General features: G+C 35.6%; 1 protein-coding gene across 3 annotated transcripts in view; it reads right to left on the reverse strand.

The window, feature by feature from the left end:
• Positions 1 to 20649, reverse strand: part of Lrch (Leucine-rich-repeats and calponin homology domain protein) — a 144991-nt gene that overhangs the window by 86683 nt on the left and 37659 nt on the right. For all 3 annotated transcript variants that reach the window (XM_089103910.1, XM_089103909.1, XM_089103912.1), the window contains exons 6-9: positions 16653 to 16789; positions 14050 to 14180; positions 7011 to 7263; positions 2821 to 2912 (exon numbers count right to left, since the gene is read on the reverse strand). In XM_089103910.1, the coding sequence (XP_088960036.1) occupies positions 2821 to 2912; positions 7011 to 7263; positions 14050 to 14180; positions 16653 to 16789 (613 nt within the window). The remainder of the gene's footprint in view (positions 1 to 2820; positions 2913 to 7010; positions 7264 to 14049; positions 14181 to 16652; positions 16790 to 20649) is intronic.

Genomic DNA, 20649 nt, shown 5'->3' on the forward strand with positions numbered 1-20649 from the left:
ACTACAATTTTTACAGTAGGCGTCTTTCTCGGTGCAATTTTCTGTAACGTGGCTAGGTTTACCAGATTTTCGACATGATTGGAGTGACTGTTTACAATTTTTTTTTTTTTTGCTATGGCCATGAGGTAGGTAAATTGTGCATTGTAGGGGGCTTTGGTTTATAGGACTTATGGCGAAGGGCCATACCATACAAAAAAAACTTCTCTTTGCAACTCGTTTTTGCATACAATGACCCCTGAGCGACTGGGTATAAGATTACCATCATTTTTCAAGCTGAGTCTTGTGGCTGTTGTTGGTTGGACGGGATGAACCGAAGAATCAATTAGTTCAGCTGTAAATTCCTCTATTGGTATACCGGTGTCAACACCATAAACCACGTATTTATACGACTTTTCTACTTCTTTTGAAGTCGCAAAGATTTTGGAACCCTCAACGATTAATTCCTTGGAACTTGAAAGGACTAAATCTGCGGCCTTGCGAGAGGTAAAATAAAGATCTATCAGACTGTCTTTCAGGAAAACTACTTCAAAAGTTGAGTTAGCGAGTAAAAATATAGGCTTTCTAATATCCATTAACCGATCTCTAGAAAAGGGTTGACCATTGGTTTTCTTGATGGTCACAATGTAATAGTATGGCTGATCCAAAGAGCTAGGTAGCGATTCAATTGGTTGGGAATTATCAGGGAGTGATATAATCTCGCGTTGGGGTTCTTCAGGGGGTGATCTAATTGCATAATTTTTTTCTCTTTTTTTTGCCAGGGGTTTCACCACTTTTAGCTTGAAGGAAGTTTAGGGCTTGTATCCCCTTAAGATGTGTGGTTGATTTAGACATAGGAGTCAGGGGGAGGGGGGTTCTAGTTAGGTTGCTTTTTGAAGGCAGGAAAGGTGACAATTCTATGTCTTTTTCAGGAGGTTCCTTGTCTATATCAGGAGGTTCCTTTGTGTCAGACATGAGCTATTTGGAACTAAAAATCTTACCTCTGATTTTCTTCACTGTTCAGAGGTATAGTTCAAACACTATTTTCCAATAATCAAGAATTTATTTCAGTAATATTATTGAGCAGACTTCAAAAGTATACAAGGTCATTAGACATTCTAGTATCACGTGGGAACAATTGACAAGAAAATGTCTATAACGAAAACACCAATTATATGTTAACATTGCAGAAGCCAGTTCATACTTGAGGGCAATTCAGAAACTAACCTCCGGTTGATTGAAAAAAATACACCAAGTTAAGTAAAAATATTTTAATATATACATCTTACAACTACATCTTTGCACTGTTTTTCGACATAGTCTCCATAACGATTGAGGCACTTATCGTATCTCTTCACAAGCTTTGAAATTGCTTCTGCATAAAAATCAGCCGCTTGTGCCTTGAGCCAGCCTGTGACCGCATCTTTGAGCTCTTCGTCGTCATCAAACCGCTGGGACCCGAGCCATTTCTTCATATGCATGAAGAGGTGATAATCGCTTGGCGCCAGATCTGGGCTGTAAGGTGGATGGTTGAAAACGTCCCACTTGAAGGACTCAAGAAGGGCTGTTGTTCTGCGAGCAGAGTGAGGACGGGCGTTATCGTGGAAAAAAACGATACCAGAAGTCAGCATACCACGGCGTTTGTTCTGTATAGCCCGTCGTAATGTTTTTAGTGTTTCACAGTACACGTCTTGATTAATGGTCGTCCCACGCTCCATGAATTCAACCAACAACACCCCTTTGGCATCCCAAAACACCGTTGCCATCAGTTTTCTGGCAGAAAAATCTTGCCGGGCTTTTTTTGGTTTGGTAGGCGAATCTGAATGTGCCCACATCTTTGACTGTTCTTTTGTCTCAGGGTTCATGTACTTAATCCAGGTTTCGTCACCGGTCATGATTCTGTTTAACAATGGTTCTCCTTCGTCCTCATAACGTGACAGAAAGTTTAATGCAGAGGCCATTCTTTGAGTTTTGTGGTGGTCGGTAAGAGTTTTGGGCACCCATCGTGCACAGAACTTACGGTAACCCAATCTTGCTGTCACTATCTCGTACAAAAGAGTCTTAGAAATCTGTGGAAAATCAGTAGACAACTCCGCCATTGTGAAACATCGATTTTCACAAACTTTTGCATCAACTGTCTGAACGAGTTTGTCAGTCACCAAGGATGGTCTACCACTCCTCTCTTCATCATGAACGTTTTCTCGTCCACTTTTAAATAAACGTACCCATTCAAGGACAACTCCTTCACTCATAACTTTTGGTCCATACACGGCACAAAGCTCACGATGAATAGCTGCTGCAGAGTATCCTTTGGCTGTAAAAAACCTTATAACAGCATGCACTTCACATTTGGCGGGATTTTCTATTGCAGCACACATTTCAGACTACCACAATACCTCCACGAGTAAAATTACGATGTTCACTCAACTGCGGCTTGATGGCGACTGACCTGCTGAGTGCGTGAATGCACAAATGGCATGCTACTCCCCCCATTACACGCACTGTAGCCAATCAGAGGTTAGTTTCTGAATTGCCCTCGTACATTTTAAAAACAGACATAGCCACTTTCTTATTAGATTAAAAAGCAAAGATATAATCTTTTAGCTTCAAAACATGCCGACTTTACGAACTTATTGATAGACAAAAAATAGAGGTTAGTCTTACTTCAGGGCGTAAAATTTTCTTGGCTTACGAGGGCCCTGACCAGGAGAAAATAAAATCCCTTAGAAACGAACTCAGCCAGAGTTGGTAATATGATGTGTTTTGTGAGACCTTAGACCTGTTTGATATTTGGCCAGGGAGTTCGCGTTCTTTGCCCTACTTTTGTCGCGGTGCCTTTCTTACCTATAAGTTTGAGGAGGATTTCCACTTGGAGGTGAAGCCTTTTGATTGCCACCAGGACCATTCCGAAGACCAGGTATTCTTGACTCGAACGTCTACAACGAATGACTAATGACTTTACGCTTGACAGTGAAAAACGAGGCAGAGCAATGAATGAAGTTTCATTGAAGTTTACTGAGAAACATAATCTATGGAAATTTGGGAGACTTACAATTAAAAAAAAATTACATATTATTAAATTTACATCTATTAAATTTAAATTTATAATTGACATTACAATTACAAAAATATTTTCAAATAATTTACATACTTAAGTTACTTACTTTGATAGATTAAATGTCTAAAGCTAAAATAATCAATGACAAAACTCTATGTACAATATTAAAAGAAAAAGGGACTTAAGACACTGAAGTTCAAAGAAGATAAATATATTATGAATATTTCGCAAGTTACAAGCAACAGAGCCTCCTCGGTACAAGCCAAAATCTAAAAACAATATGGGCTTTAGAGGGCAAAAAACAAGAAAACTGAAAGAAATCGGGGAAAAAATAAAGGAAGAACTAGAAGAAATTAGAAAACAAGAACAAAATGAAGACACAAGAAAGCAATAAACAATCAAAATATACAATTGAGTCAATGCTGTTCAATCCAGAATATAACTGAAATCCAACCTAAATTAAAAAAAAAAAAAAACGAAGAAAACTAACTAATCAGTTCAGCTCTAAATTAATTTTTTGAGACAGCAATTAAATAACTGTCATTGTTATTAAAATAATAATTCAAAAAAATTATAATAATAATTAAACAATACTTTCTAATTAAATTAAATGGTTAAATAATTATTATAAAGAAGCAAATATTAAATATTACACAATTATTACATGTTTAGGTTCACCTTAGACTCTTAATTGGTTCACATAGTAAATGTTTTATCAATTGGTTCACTTTTCAGAATAAACTGAACCAAAGATCCAGCATGGCCTTCTAACTAGGTGCTAAGGGTCCTCTTCATTAGTCCAAAAATTACTTCATTTAGAGCATTATTGCTAAACGATAAATCTACTTAAAGAACAACGAGCAGGTTTAAGTGTTTCCCATATCATCCAAAAAAGCAAAACTCCTTTCTCGACGTAGCTCGCTCAGCGCACTGTTTGCTGGTACGTCCACCTCCTTTGTATGCCACAAGACACCCTAGAAAGGGTTATGTTTGACTTCGACCCAACCTGCACGGATAGAAACGACTCGGATGGCCCTCCTCCCCACTAGGTGGAAAGACAAAGCCAACAAATTTCTCGCCCAAGCCTACATCCCAGTGGAATATGCCGCGAGCTTGGCAAGCAATGGGTCAAAATGGAGGCGCCTGATTTCATCAGTTTCTCCACCGAACCATTCGTAAAAAAAAAAAAAAAAAAAAAAAATTTATGGCATTGGATTTTGACCCTACTGGCGGTGCTGATCTCCGATTTATGGCCCTTCAACCAGGAAGTACAATGGGAGGGTTGGGGGCCAGATATCCTGTACTTTCGATCATCCTTCCTGTTTGCTTTCCCCAGATTTCTCTAGGTACCAATTTAGAGCTGGGACGACTCTGGCTGAGCTTATAGAGTAACGCCACTGACTCCCGTTCAAATTAAATAACCAGTGACACCAAGACTCAAACCTGTTCTCACGGACAAAGGATCACAAGTCTACGCCGAACCCTTGGCAGGAGCCGTAATTCAAGTCAATAAAGCAAAAATGGAAGTTTTGCTGAAAGAAAGTATATCACCTACGTTGATAACAACTCGAGTGAACAACCATTATTTCAATGGAAACCAAATAATCTTTACGAGTTCGAGGTCGAAGGCCTCGACCGAGTCCGTTGATTTTTAATTAAAGTTATCAAGTATTTTGCAGAGCTTTTAAATAAAGACATTCATCATAAACTTCATAAACTTAGTGTGAAGCATCACGCTACTCTCTGTTCCTGGAAAGCTGTTTGCAATGTTCCTGCTGAAACGTGCAACAAGTTTCCTACATGCTTTGCGCCGCCCCCAACAAGCTGGATTCATGCCAGGAAGATCGACAACTAAACAGATTCATACAGTCAGACAGTTCGTTGAGAAGACACTGGAATTCAACAAAAAAGCTTACATAGCTTTCATTGAATTCCGTTCTGCCTTTGATACTGTTGACAGACAGTCCCTTTGGCTAATCCTGAAAGCTGCGGGACTACCAATGAAGATAGTCAGTCTCTTTAAAGAACTCTACAGCAGCATAGAAAGCGCCATCCTTGTTAACGAGAAGCTTTCTTCTTCCTTCCCCATCAAAAATGGTGCACGGCAAGGATGCACTGCTGTTTGCCGTTTGCCAACGATGTAGGCTTCCTTAGCGACAATCTCGGCAAACTTAAGTCTGCACTCGAGACGCTCCCCTCCACTGCCTCCAGATGTGGGCTGCAAATCAACTGGAAGAAAACGAAGATCATGCCCATAGAAAAGACCGCATCGGTATCACCTTAACTGTTGCGATCAACGACGAAACTGTTGATGTGGTAAGGCAGTTCACGTATCTCGGATCAATTTTATCATCAAATAGCACACTTGACGCCGAAGTCTCAGCCTGATCAGCCAAGGTAAACTCAGTATTCGGACGGCTCCTGAGAGCAGTCTTCCACAAATCGCCACACAAAAGCCCGAATTTATAACACCACAGTCTCAAGCATCATACTCTATTCTTCCCAGACATGGCCGATAACCCAGACACAGCTAAGAAAGGTCAATGCCGTACAAACTGGACACCAGCGTCGAATTGAAGACTTCAAATAGTATGAAAAGATCCGCAATACTGAGATCCTGAAGACCTTCAAGTTAGCGAACCTCTCCGCCCAAGTAGAAGCTCGTTCTCTAAGATGGTACTCCGCCTCCCGCCAGGTACCCCTGCAAGGATCATTTCGGACTTCAATCCCTCGGAAAATGTCTGGAAACGTCCTCGAGGGAGGCCGCGCACCAGAGGGGCTGATGTTATAAATCAACGCCTCTTCAACCGCAAAATTGACCCTAATGAGGCCCCATCCTTAGCCATGGGCTGCTTTAGCCATGGGCTGGTTTTAGCAAACCAGTTCCCTTTACGCTGGCGACCCTGCTGAGCAAGAGCGTCAAGTCAAGGTAAAACAAAAAAGTGAAAATTTTCCCCTTAGGAGAATTTGTTTTACCTTCCTTAGTGTATCAATTGTATATTTTTTAGTTTCAAATATGAGCAAATTGTTGTCTTATACAATCTGACCCCTTTCTGCAACTCAGAAATCGAATATAAGCCATCCACGTAATTTAATACATCTGCCATACAGCAATGTGATACTGTGTAGATTTGTTACCCGGTTTTAACCTCCCGCCCCCCATCCATAAAAAAAAATATTTCTCTGACTCGTAAATTGGTCATAAAATGAGCCAAAAAAGGTATTTGTCCTGAAAAAAACCATTGAAATATTTCTCTAACTCGTAAATTGGTCCAAAAATGCAGGTAAAGAAAAAAATTTTTTGGGACAATTAGACAAAGTCGCCAGGAGGTAAACCTCTTCCTCTTCATTCTTTTGATTACCCCCCCCCCCTCGTAAACAAGTTTTTAGGTACCCCCCCCCCCACCAACAAAAAGAAAGAAAATCTATCAAGATACTTGAAGGCAAGGAGTTATCCAGAAACTGTGTTCGGGGGAGGGGTTTACAAAAAAAAACATCAAAAACTTAATTATATGCATTTTTGTAACTTTTTTAAGAGTTGGACGAAAATTTCGGGGGGGGGGGCTCATACCCAGTAACCCCCCCCCCTCCTCCTCCTCTGGATACGGCGTTGCTTTAAGGTTTTCGTCTTTTTAATATTCGTTATGTCTTTTATTATCGCTTGCATGAAGAGTCGGGGAATAGAACCTTTGATAATAAACAAATTCTGCCATTAATTATAGAGTCCAAAAGAAAGCTTCATTCGCCCATAAATCTAGTTATATAGAAGTTACAAATATCAAGTCCTTTAACTCTTTCTTTTGTAAGATCTGCGTCAGGTAAGTTGTGCGTTTAACATTTCTAATGCAATTTATCTTTAACACATGGTTGATCTTTAAAATATTTTGCGAACAATTAGCTTCGTTTCAAATACAACTTTTGACTACTGACTGGCTACTACATAGATGTTCAAAAGTGTCTAGAGCTTAAAACGTACCCCAGGTGAGTCAGCAGTAATTGGACTAGTAGGAAGAGAAACATTTGTCGAAATTCCGATTTTCTCTTTTGGGGATATTGCACCTGGAATACGACTTGATCCTCCATTGATCTTAAAGCTTCTATCCGCTATATTAGTGGACAAGTTTGATACATTATCACCATGTGGAATTTCTTTTTCGGTTTGCAGCTTCTCATTGCAGGACAACGTCATAGATGGCGGAATTCGTATGCTTCGACAATTTTCGAATATACTATGAAAAGCAAAATAAATTAACGGCAGAATTATGAAAATACGACTAAAAACTTTCAATAAAGACAATTCCTATAAATACTGAAAATATTTCGAGAAAAAATTGAATTAAATAATAATATTAGGTATAGAAAAATAATAATCTCTTTCGATTCTTGTTAAACGTTAATAAAAAAAGGTGATAAAAATAAAAAAAAAACTCAAACAAGATACTGTCCAATTAATGGTCTATTCAAGTTGATATTTTATTAATACCAATATTTAGCTAGTCTGAAATTCTGAAACTAGTTAAATTCAAAACCATTCATAAGATAAATTTCACTAACTTCAAAAACAAAATCTAATCAAAAGCAAAGTTTGATTTGATAAAACTTAGTTTAGCCTAACCAATGAGATTATTCTTCTGAAGGTTCTCATTAGCTACCCCAATTTTGAAATCCCAATTTGAAACAACAAGTTGATTCAAACTTTGAATAACCACTAGAATCTGGTCACTCGCACCCGACTTCGACTTGCTTAGTCTTACTAAATCCCGATGTTAGAAAAACCTCATTGCGAACACGAAAACAAAATTAGATATCTTGATCTCTCATATCCAATTTCTTAGGACATCAACCCTTTCTCACACTCTGCATACCTCTGCACGACATACCTCTCTCAGAATAGCAGCTGCATTTGAAACCATTTCTACCCACGTCCCTTGTATCTCTTTCCAATTTTTTCACCCTTCCTCACATTTTATATGTTGCACTTTCTAAAAAGATTTTTACTAATTCGAATAAACAATGATTCGTTCACACTTCTTTCAGGTTTGCTAAATACTAGCGTTAAATCGTTCGCCGGTCTCGAAATTCAAGATTGGTTCGAATATACTAGAAAAATTGTAAGCATTCTTGGAGACCATTGCTAATACATCGTATGCCGCTGAGAATTATGAGTTTGTATACAATATAAACATAAACTTGCCATTATTTGTTATTTATTTAAGTGTCGTTTCTCTTGTTTCGACATCAATTTATTTCCCTTCTTTTCTGTTTTTCATTTTACACTTAGTGCAGTATCAACTGCACATAGGGTTTTGCAGTAAATTACATACAGTAATAATATATACAAAACTAGTCAAACAAAAATCCACTACAAAATAAAAAACAAAGAAGGTAGAGATAAACAAAAGTCATGAAACCTTATTTATGTTATAATTGACTTGCCGAAATTTCATATATGTTTATATATGATATATTTGGTATATAGTTATGGTGTACATTGCTGCATATAGCGACTTGCAGCAATTTACACACAACACCATAGACACCAAAGACACCATAAACCCTATACCAAAACCATTATACAGCAAACAAAAACCATATACAAACTGGATATTTTAACTTCGACAATATATTATATTTTAACAAAAGCTGGAGACAAAAACAAAAGTAATGAAACCTTATATATGTTATAATCGACTTGCAGCAATTTTACGCTTTTTAGTGCTATTTTAATTTTAGTTCTTAAGAAAAAGCGACAATACAATTTATAATTGATACACAGCAAATATAAAACCACATACAGCAAAGACACCATATACAAACAACACCATAGAGACCAAAGACACCATAAACCATACACCAAAATCATTATACAGCAAATAAAAACCATATACATTTGGATATTTTAACTAAGACATTATATTATGTTTTAAAAAAGGTAGAGATAAAAAAAAGAATCATGAAACCTTATTTATGTTATAATCGACTTGCAGCAATTCCACGCTTTTTAGTTTTATTTTAATTTTAATTATTAAAATAAAAGCGGCAATACAATTTATAATTGATACACAGAAAATATAAAACCATATACAGCAAAGACACCATATACACACAACACCATAGACACCACAAACCATACACCAAAATCATTATACAGCAAATAAAAACCATATACATTTGGATATTTTAACTAAGACATTATATTATGTTTTAAAAAAGTTAGAGATAAAAAAAAGAATCATGAAACCTTATTTATGTTATAATCGACTTGCAGCAATTCCACGCTTTTTAGTGTTATTTTAATTTTAATTCTTAAAATAAAAGCGGCAATACAATTTATAATTGATACACAGAAAATATAAAACCATATACAGCAAAGACACCATATACACACAACACCATAGACACCACAAACCATACACCAAAATCATTATACAGCAAATAAAAACCATATACATTTGGATATTTTAACTAAGACATTATATTATGTTTTAAAAAAGGTAGAGATAAAAAAAAAAAGAATCATGAAACCTTATCTATGTTATAATCGACTTGCAGCAATTCCACGCTTTTTAGTGTTATTTTAAAATTCTTAAAAAAGCAACAATACAAGTTATAATTGATACACAGCAAATATAAAACCATATAGAGCAAAGAAACCATATACAAACAACACCACAGACACCACAGACACCTTAGACTATATACCAAAACCATTATAAAGAAAATAAAACCATATACAAATTGGATATTTTAACTTCGACATTATATTTTCACCGTTTAATTTTCATAACTCACTTTATACCTAACAATTCAATTTGTCAATTTAATCTATTGAAAACAAAAAAATATCAACTAAATTGTCAAAACATTGCAAAAACACTTGCAGTGGGGCGGCTAAACACACCTACCTGTTAAACAAATGATAAACGATGAAAAAAAATTGCATCATTTCATTCTACAGGGACAATAATAATAATAAAACTATGAAATCGAACCTAAAAAATCCTCTTTAACTTGCTTTTGAAGATCCCCAGAATGGGGGTCCCAAAACCAAGCAAATTTATAACAAAGCAAGAAAATTTACTTCCGACAGATATCTTTCCAATAATTTGATTTTAATTCCCAAATCTGGGGCTTATAAAATTAGCTATACATAGAATTTGAAAGGATTAAAATCTTCAAGAGGACCTTCAAAGGATTCCGGAAGGTATTTGGGTCTCTATACAGTGGAAAACTATCGAGTGGAAGGCCCCTTCAAACAAAAACTTCAAGTTATCGGTCAATGATTGCTTAGAAATCTCCACTAAAATAATTAATATTTCCTTTTTTCAACTCGTTTTGAAAATGGACTAGAAAGTAGAAATTTTTTCTCGAAATCGAGAGGTAATTGAAGTGAAAACGAGAGGTACAGACGAATTTGGCTTTATATAAAATAGACATCAAATTCATCTAACTTACAAATGCATAAATCATAAAAGTCGGTGAGTTGGGGAAAACGATTTAACATTTCCTGTGGGATTACCAGTGACTCACTGATGAATAATGTGATATTATACAACCTGCACTTATGTGTGTATTCATGTACACTGGATTTATTGGAGTGGATTATTGGAGAGTAAAAACAAATTATTTAATTACATTCCATTTAATTAATTAAATTATTAGTATATTATAATAAATTACAACAAATTATATAATGAACTTATTATTTAATTGTTAAAATCAAATAATTTAATAATCCTTTAGGTTTGTTCATTAAGTTTCTAACAATATATTTTAATTACCTGAAACTACTGGTAAATAAAGATTGTGCATAATTTTTATCCTTTATAATATTGGTGATGGTAACCAAAACTTAACACTACCATTTCTCAGAGATGTCAGCGAAGAAAAGGTAAAGATTTGGTTTGGAAAGCTGTTTAAAGTCAGAATACCAAAAATATAGTTATTAAAACGACGGAAAAAATTTAAAATATTCAAATTCTTTATTCTGAACACACTAACATCAAATAAATATAAAGTGTGCCAGACAATTCAATCTACCACAAAGACTTTCAAGTTCTGAGTCACTTCTATCTCAGCCATGGCTGATCACCCAAACCTTTTTTGAAGATAACACTAGCAATGAGACGGTGAATCTGTATGAGGAATCGTGATTTTTTCGAGGACCGGAACCTAATCAATATGGAGTAAATTTTGACGATTCCTGAAAAGGCCCCATTTGGTACTTGAGCGTTTCGACAGAAAAGCGTACCACCTTTTTTCAATAAAGCTATTACCGTAGTACTGCTTAATTACCGAGATTGATGGTACTGGTAAAGGATTTTCTCATGAATATCTTAACGGCTTCTGGAATAGTACCAGATTCAAAATACGTTTAGACTTTAAACAAGGAAATCCGAAAATATAAATATTAAATTGAAGATAGAGGCCCCTCTTGGTCAGTCATATTTCAAACAGGGAATCTTGTGTTTATAGTTCCCTGATTAAGAGCATCCTTATTGGAATACAAATTTTAAACTTATTGAATCGATAAATCAGAGCAGGGGTCTCTTTGAATGAACCACATATGTTTTCTAAGGGGAAATACTCTACATCCATGCAATGTATAAGCGTTAAAATACACTCGGGTACAGGAGAAAGGGGGAAGGGGTCTTGGAAAGCTCTTTCTAGATTCTCAGCAATTTGGTCGATCTCCAAGGAATTTGGAAATATCGAGGCTTAAAAGTGCAACCTGGTCCAATCTACCTATCTACATATCTACACACTACCTAATCTACATATCTACACATCTACATATCTACCTAATCTACATATCTACACATCTACATATCTACCTAATCTACCAAATCTACCAAATCTACCCAATCTACATATCTACCTAATGGGAGGAAGTTGGAGATAGGCTTTGACTCGTGCAAAAGATGTATAAAAGTTTCTAGCTTTAATCTGGACTATTCTAAAGCGTTCATATTTGAAATGCTTGCCTCTTTAGTATTTTAACTTATACTAAGTGTACAATCAACCAATGCGTAAAATCAATTTTCAGCCAAAATACATCTGATGAAACCAAAACCTAATCTTCCTGACACACATTTAATTGTTTAGCATGTTTTCACAATTAATTTTACAGCCTAATATTCTAAAGCAGCAAATGATTGATAATCACTGTTGTCTGATACCAAATTGATTAAGTAATATGGATTTTACCATTTAATCCATACCTTAAAAAAGATTAGTAATATCGTAATCAGAATCAGGACTCGTGTTGGAATCAAGGGTGGGGTGGAACTGAGTAAATTTTCGGCATCATCTCATCACTAGCACACACCTTTAGGAATACAACACAAGAATAAAGGCCAGCTAGAAGACTTTTAGGAGTAAACCATGACTATGAAGAGTAGAAGAGACCAGACTGAAAAGGGTTGAATAGGGTCTGAAAAGGTTATATTAGTTTTTATACGCAGTGGGCAGGATTATTTATCCTACCGTGTGCCAGTCACAACGATTGATCAGGATTAATCTTCAATCATACCCGACTTCTATAGGACATTCTACATTTTCTTTGGGAAATTCAAGCGAAAGATCGACGCGAAAATATAATCTCCCCAGATCGAGAATTATTTCATGTTAAGATATCTTTTTATACCTGAATCTTGAATGGCGATATTACCCCCCACCCCCCCTAAGTTACCTCTAAGATCTAATAATTACCTATGCAAAACATGTGGTTATTTATGATTATGTCATATAGTCAGTTTCTTTGATTCCAAATGTTGTATCTACGCTCAAAAGCGCGCCTAGCAAAGATGGAAAAGTCATAACCTCAAAAAATTGGGATTAAGAAAAGTCTTGAAAGTAGAATATGGGGGCATATGTCCATCGAGCAGTTTGTCAGCAGCACCATGTTGATACTTACTCTCTAAAGTATTTTCCCTCGACAGTTTGGGCATCCTATCAAGAATCAACCCTCCACTTTTACCACTATACGATGAGGGGGCTGTTCTCTTCTTACTTTTGGAGCTGTTAAGACGAAAAGACAGCATGGTTATGACGACTTGAGAAAAAGCTGAGAGCAAGAAACAGGGAAATCGTTGCTTTTAATAAACTGCACAAGGCAAACGCGACGTTTTCCAATTTCCGTAATTGGACATAACAATAAATTAACAATTAAACCAAGTTGTCAGGAGGCAGGCCAGGAATTACGCACAGGACCAGTAGGCCCGGGCCTAGGGGAGTAAAATGCCGAGGGGCGCAAAAAAAAACACTGAGCGATTTCTTTTTCTAAACAAAACTGGCTGATGTAATTTATCGTCGAAGTGTCAGGTACACTTTGCTTCTGCGCTGCCTATTCACAGAAAAGTGATTTGAAACAACACAGGAATTCCGTAGCCGGTTATAAACTGTCAGATGTCTCCCAGGAATGGCAGCTGAGAGCTCAGTATCAGCTCTCTTTTGCATTACTTTTGGCTCATCACTCATCAGCTGCCTTCTGTCAAGGGTTTCCGCTATCCCCGCATTTTCGGGGATTTCCGCGTAAATCACTAGAGCCTGGAAGTGCCGAACACGTAAATCCGGCCCTGTCAGTAGGTAATGTGGGAAGTCGATTACTCTTCTCATAGGTAGCATTGACGAGGTAGGGGTCTGCAATTACTCTTACTGTGCCATTAGTAACCAAGTCAAAACCAAGAGCAACTTTAAACCAAGTCATCAGTATAACAGTAGGTGACGTGGAAAGCGGTTACTCTTGTCATGGGTGACGTTGACAGAGGAGAGGAGTCTATAATAAGATGTCCAATAGATGTAGGAGTGGGGGTCTTATATTGCCCTTAGAAGTAATAATTATCTTTATCCCCTTGTTCACTCTTGTGGTAGTAAGAGACACTCCAAGTAGTTTTATGGCAGGAATATCAATGGCTCTCCTACTTATCAAGTGTTAGCCATTGGTAAGTGTTTTAATTTTTACAAATGGCGAACACGTAAAAGCGTTAATGAAAAACCATTAATGAAAAATTTACCGTAAATCACAGATTTGAGATAATTTCCTCTGTGGTTCTGGCGCAATCACTGAGGAGTTCTTCTCCCGCTCCTCTTTGGCAGCTTGCGTCTCCAAATATTTAAAGACGTGGACCAATCCCCTTGCACACAGCTAAAAGATGAAACAATGTAAAGATAATATAAAGATAACAAAAAAAAACAATATAAAAAGGATAAAATTATAATACATTCGACCATGGCAGAGATTAAGGTAAATTTATAAATTATCTTAATATAGGTAAATTTTCCTTAAGGTAAGTTTATATAACAAAGGGAGAGATTCAGTAGTGTCAACAAAAACGAAAGAAGCAAGTATACCTCTATTGGTCTTGCTATTTATTATATTAGGGCTATATCAAGGATGCAGAGTACCACCTGCCAAAAGAGGTGACAGATGGAAATATTTGTCGATCTTGGGTTCCAATGACCGGAAGATTCGACAACATATATTTTTTAGACGAAGCTTTAAGTAAATTTCAAAAAAAAAAACTTGAAATTTAAATTTTTAAAATTCAATACAATTTTTTCAAATTGTAAAGAATCGAGCTAAAAAAAAGTTTACCGATCAATTCTCCCCCCCCCCCCCCCCTTCAAAGCTGTCACCTTCTTTTTAAAGGTTTTTGGGCTTACATGATGCGGAATGTGCCGCGTAAAACTACTGGAAACTTCCTCGGCAAAATCGTTAATGGGCTAGTGTTCAGCTATATAATAATAATAATAATAATAATAAAAAAAAAGGTTTCCCTCCAGCTTATAAGAAGAAATACAAAGCCAATTCATAGGAACTCCTATATGATACATTTTCACACGCCAACAAACCTTGCCCCGTAGTAAATATGCTACCTTCCAAGACTTTGCTTTCAGATTCAAATTCCTCATTTATGATGTTTTGAGATTTAAAACGGCGCAAACTTAACTCGCAAAATTTAACATATGGATTAATGTATTTTGTTGTATGTCATGATTTATATTATCAACACCTTGCTTTTTTTGAAGTGTTACTTGTATCAATGCTTAAATAATTCAACTGTTTTAAGTGGCTTATTACAAACATGAGGAACGAAAAAAATAATTTAAAAAGAAAATGCAAGCGGTTTTCCAAAGTTAAAAAATAGCCAAGAAAAAGATCCTAGAAACGCGAACAAAGTGCATTATTGGGCCACCATTTTAAAGCTTTCCAATGGAGGAGTGGTCTTCAGACACATAAGCGAAGAATAAATTCCCCTCCCCCATATGTAGGTAAGACTAATTTAAAGCACATTTAGCAATGTTACTAATTTTGAGTGCATAAATTAAAAACATATCATCAATAACAAATTAATCTTTTTTCATCAATGACTGCACAAGATGGTTTGGTCAAACTAGAACTAGAACCGCAACAATGTTTAGCTTCATACTGAAAGCTGGAGTGTTTTAGATACATGTTTCATGCTTAGTAGGACAGAATCGTAAACACACTCCAAAAATGTATTTCAATACATTGAAAAAAAAAAGAATTTTTTTTAACTAGTTCAAAGGGAAACTTACACATTGGGAAAGCTTAGCCGAATACTTATACATTTCTTTATCCCTTACTGAACTCTTTGACAAAGCCTACATATAGGCTTCTGCTACTTTGATTTTGACTATTCTCTTTCCTGCCGCACTCACACTCACTCTCAAGAAATACTAGGAGGGTTTAAGGTAGAAAGCAGGGGTAAAGCCTCTTCCCCAGATTTTCAAGGAAATTCTCCCAAGAAAAATCTATTCTAAATCTAAAAATCTAATCTAAAAAATCTCCCAGGAAAAGACGAAAATGTATTAAACTGTAAAACATCAAACGAATAATGTTTCGTTTGTTGTTTCAAAACTTTTTGATGAAAACATCAAAAAGTTTTGATGTTTTATTTTAGTGAAGAAGTGTACAAAAAAAAGAACAAAAACAACCTTCCCTAAGGGTTAACATAAAGGTTGATATTAAGTTGTTGCATCCTTTAGCCCAGGCTTCTTCCAAACCATCCCATCCCTAAGTTTCTTAAGATTTGCAATCTGCGTTATTGGAGGACTAAAATTAGGGCCTCCAGCCGGTAATGTCTTCACCACTAATATTCAGCCTGCTTTTACATTTAACTTCTTAATATCAACAACTCAACTACTTTTATTAAAATACCAAAGATAAACAAAATAAAATTTGATTGTTTGAATTGGTGAAGCGAGAACTTACATAACCATGTATATCTTTAAAAATTCGGAAAAATAGGTGGCAACACTAATCAGAATGTAGCACCGAGCTAAAAATTCATAGTTTCCAAATGGAAAATCTTAGAAAATCGCGGTTTTCAAGATTTGAATAGACCTAAGATAGTTCCATAGGCAGATAACGTTTTTATTTTAACGTTTTTGGTACTTCAAATAATGTGTTTTAACTAAGTAACTTTTCCTCAGTAGTTCTGCTGTTTCACTTAATTTTTTTCTGGGGATTTTTCACTTAGTTTTCTTTGTACATAGTTATTCTTTAAATGAAAATAACTGATTAAAACATTTCGTATCTGCAAAACTTCCTCTCTATACTAAAATGGATAATTTACATAAAATAAAATCTTACATAAGCAGGGGGGGATCTTAAGGGATTCGAATCTAGTCGCAATTCTTCCAACTGTTTCATGTTCCGTAGTTCTACGGGCAACATTTCCAAGCGATTTTCACCGAGGTCCAATTTTCGCAACTTCAGATCGGTCAGTTCTGGAAGGCAATACAAAAATAAACATTACGAATACTAAAATCCCTTGGCCATCTGCCATTTTGAAAGAATTTTAATGATTACTCAATCTGACACCCGGAAGCTATTAAATATTTTAAAAAAAACTTGTTTACTTGATCCCTTTTTGGAAACGTAAATACACTTTTTTTTTTACTTAAGCGTTTTCTAAGACCCTGCTGGGCGCTGTTTTTAACTTAGATACTATTTTGCGCAGATCCATGCGTGTACTATGGGGTATCGTGTAGATGCCTTATTATCAAAGATAATAGTCAAAACTTTTAAGACCCATTCACAAGGATATCTACTATTACTGAGAATTATCTATCGTTAATTTGGGCCAATGCTAATTTTTCACCCAATCAGAAGATTCTATGATAAATCTAATTGGCTCAAATTAGCACTAGCTAATTTTCAGTATTAGTAAAATCACACTGTGAATAGGCTCTTAGTCATCTGTCATTTCGGAGACTTTGAGTTTTTCAATGAAGAAACAGAACCAATGCGCAGAAGCGACTAAATATTTTAGGTACATTTTTCTAGTTCAAATGATTTTTTTGAAAACTGCTTTTTATTAGCCATCGAAATTCAAAACATAGTACTCAATTTTTGGACAATTTCGAACGAGATATATCATTTATTGTTCTCAGCCCCGCTCTGTCAATTCCTCGCTTGTGAGAAAATGCGAAGCCTCGTCTTAGTTAACATCATTTACCCTGTCAGCAGCAGGAAATCAAGTCAACTAGAACGAGGCTTAAGTCTCTCTTTTCCAATGTGTCATAAAGCATTTTATCAGTTAGCAACAAATAGGCTCTGTTTAGACCCCGGCACTACGCTGATGAGGGAAGGTCTGGAGCGGCAGGGCCAAAAACAGCGCGCCATGACACGCCCCCGGCCTGACGTCGTCAGTCCGCCACCGGTACGATTAATATTGACCGCAAACATTAATTTTTTTATCAATCTTTCTCAAATCACAGCTTAAATTTACAACAGATTCGAGCCTATTCATGAGTTCAAAAATTCACAAGTCGCTGTTTGGAAACTGTCGGTCTTCTTCGTTATTCAGCAAGAGAAGTAGAAATCTGGTAGAAATGAAATGGCTTCGGCGTTTCAGAACCCTTGCATAATACGAGTAGTTGAAGTATCTATTAGCTATGTATTCTTAACATAAATAATTATAAAAATTAGTAGTTTTTTTCATCGAGCATTACTGCATACAAAACTTCAAATACCGTATCACAAAATTCGTCAGTTATCTGGGTAAAAACTTTGAATATAACTTTGAACTTAGAAGCTTAATTCGTTCATAATGCCCTTTGCCTATATCTGTTTTGTCACCTTTAAAACAGTTGAAATGGGCGACTTTGATATTGATTGTTTTTTGTTTTGTTTTTTTTTTTGCTCTTTTGGATTCCTAAAAAGCCTTCTTGTATTAAAAACGGTTTTTGATAACAATTCAAAAAAAATGCATTTTAAAGTTTTTTTTAGCTTCTTTATAGAATATATGTCATGTAGGCTAAGGCTGAACTGCTGCTTTTTTATCACTTTTGGCTGCTCTTTTGGATATAATTCATTTTTTCTTTTGGGGATTCATTCCAAATTATAAACTGATAAATACCTAATGTCAGTCAAATAATAAACTGCATCTAAAATGAGTAAATTTATCAAATTGAAAAATACATGATGAACACTTCACATGAGAACACTTTAATTAAAATGAAACAAAAAACACTTAATGGTTTATTCGGTATGAAGAAAAATGAAGTGCTAGCTATTTTCTTAGGTAAAAAATGAAAAGCTCATCCGTTTTAAATGTAATTAAATGAAATAATATGCAGACTGAAGTAGCTCCAGGAAGATATTGAGATTTTCATCCTAGTTCGTTCCTTTTAATCCAAGCAAAATGTTAGGAGACTTAGCATCAGTAATTGAGCTTCAGCTTTGATTTCCGAATCCTCCCACGAACTACCAAATTCAGGGCATTCAGAACAAGCAGCTGGATGAAGTCAAAACGCACACCGACTCCTCTTCAATTTTCTTACACGTTCAATACTTCTATAATGTTCAGATTTACAGGACTTCGCAAAGAGTGTCTTTTTAAAATATCTTTCAAGCGCTGTTAGGGGCATTTAGCCTTTTTTGCTTTTCTTCAAAGCTTTGAAGAAAGTGTTATAATATTCCAAATGTTACATTGTTATATTTGTGCATATTTTTGGTAGTCATTTGTGGGATGATCGAATTTTTTAAACCACTGTAGATACGTGAAAACGTAGCAACATCTAGTACCCTGAGGTCATAAGACTGTCAAAGACTCCTCCTTGAACCTTCCTAATTGAAAGCTTTTATTATGACCTGACCTTTTAATGTAACTTGGGCACTGGACCACCTTGATAGGATGCCGTCTCTGCTTTAAATAAAAAAAAATTAACGTTTTGGGATCCCTGCTTTCAATAAAAAAAATTTCGAGATATTAGTATTTAAATGTAATACCTCCCTACCCCCCCCCCCCCTCCTCTGGATATCACCTTGATAGGATACCGTCTCAACTTTCATTAGAAAAATAGTTTAATTAATAATTAACTAGGTCACTATATGTTTCAAAAAAACACACAAAATAACGTTAAACAACTTATTGTTACTTTAAAATAAAATTAGGGTACGAGTAAGGGGGTAAAATTACAGGAAAAAAAATGTGGAAATTATTCAGATATTCATAAAATTATAAGAACAATAATACATAATTTGGCCATGGTGTTAAGATCCAAAGAATCCAAAAGGTCTTCTTAAAAGGGAGCACACATACAAGCTAAATTACGCCACTAGCCTTTGAGAAATCTCAAAATACATAAGACAATGAACAAGTCCTAATGTGGGAACTTGGGTCTATCAGAATATTTCAATGGTTTCCCAGGGAAATTGATATCATTTTCTTCTGTCTCCACTTGAAATGAAAAAAATAATTATCTTTTTGGCATCCCTGCTTTCAATAAAAAAAATGAAGTATTATCATTTAAAAATGATAGCCCCCTATCCCCCCCCCCTATAGGCAATAATATACAATTTATTTATGAATCATATTTTTGGGGGTAACTTCCCGTTCAATCTTTAAATCCCCAACCTTGTATATAGCTTAGTCTATAGCTAAATTTTGTCTCAACAGAAGGGTTTTTTTTCGGGGTGGGGGGTGGGGGTGAAAATGTTTCAGAAAGAAGATTGTATTTTCTATCAGGCGTTCAGGAATTGAGTATTAAACATTAAGAAAATCTTATCTAAAAACAGCAACAAAAAAAAAACTGAAAACTTACAATTCAGCTGTAGAAACAATCTGTCGGCTGTCAATCCAACTGAAGGCTGAAGCTATATAGTAGTGAATGCGTTCTATAATTCTATTCAACTTGAAAATAAAATTCTTGACTACGAATGATGTAAGAAATAGCAATTGGGAAACTGTATTTGAAATGATTTAAACTCATTTCATAAAGACGATACTTTTTTTGTCAACATATGAAGAAATGTGTATATTGCAATATTTGCAATTACATTTTGCATGTGTCTGGTTTTTATGCAAAGTAACAAAAGAGACGAAAATTAATGAACAAGAGAGTAGTGAAGAATTATGGTATGCAAAGTAATATTTGGCAGGGAAAGTCACTGGTGATAAATCGCTAGGGGTGGCACCGTGATTGCCTGATTTTCAGGGATTCGGGGAACCAATTTTTTTTTCGGGGTGACGCATAGATTTTCGGGGAAATACCCGAAAATTCGGATATAGTGCAAGCTCTGCTTGATTTCTAATCAGGAAAATCGAAATACTAAACCACACGAGAAGGAAAAGCTCCGACTT

Source organism: Artemia sp. Qi Xiang Cuo, chromosome 18 (genome assembly GCF_049724085.1).
Source record: "Artemia sp. Qi Xiang Cuo chromosome 18, ASM4972408v1, whole genome shotgun sequence".
Lineage (NCBI taxonomy): Eukaryota > Metazoa > Arthropoda > Branchiopoda > Anostraca > Artemiidae > Artemia > Artemia sp. Qi Xiang Cuo.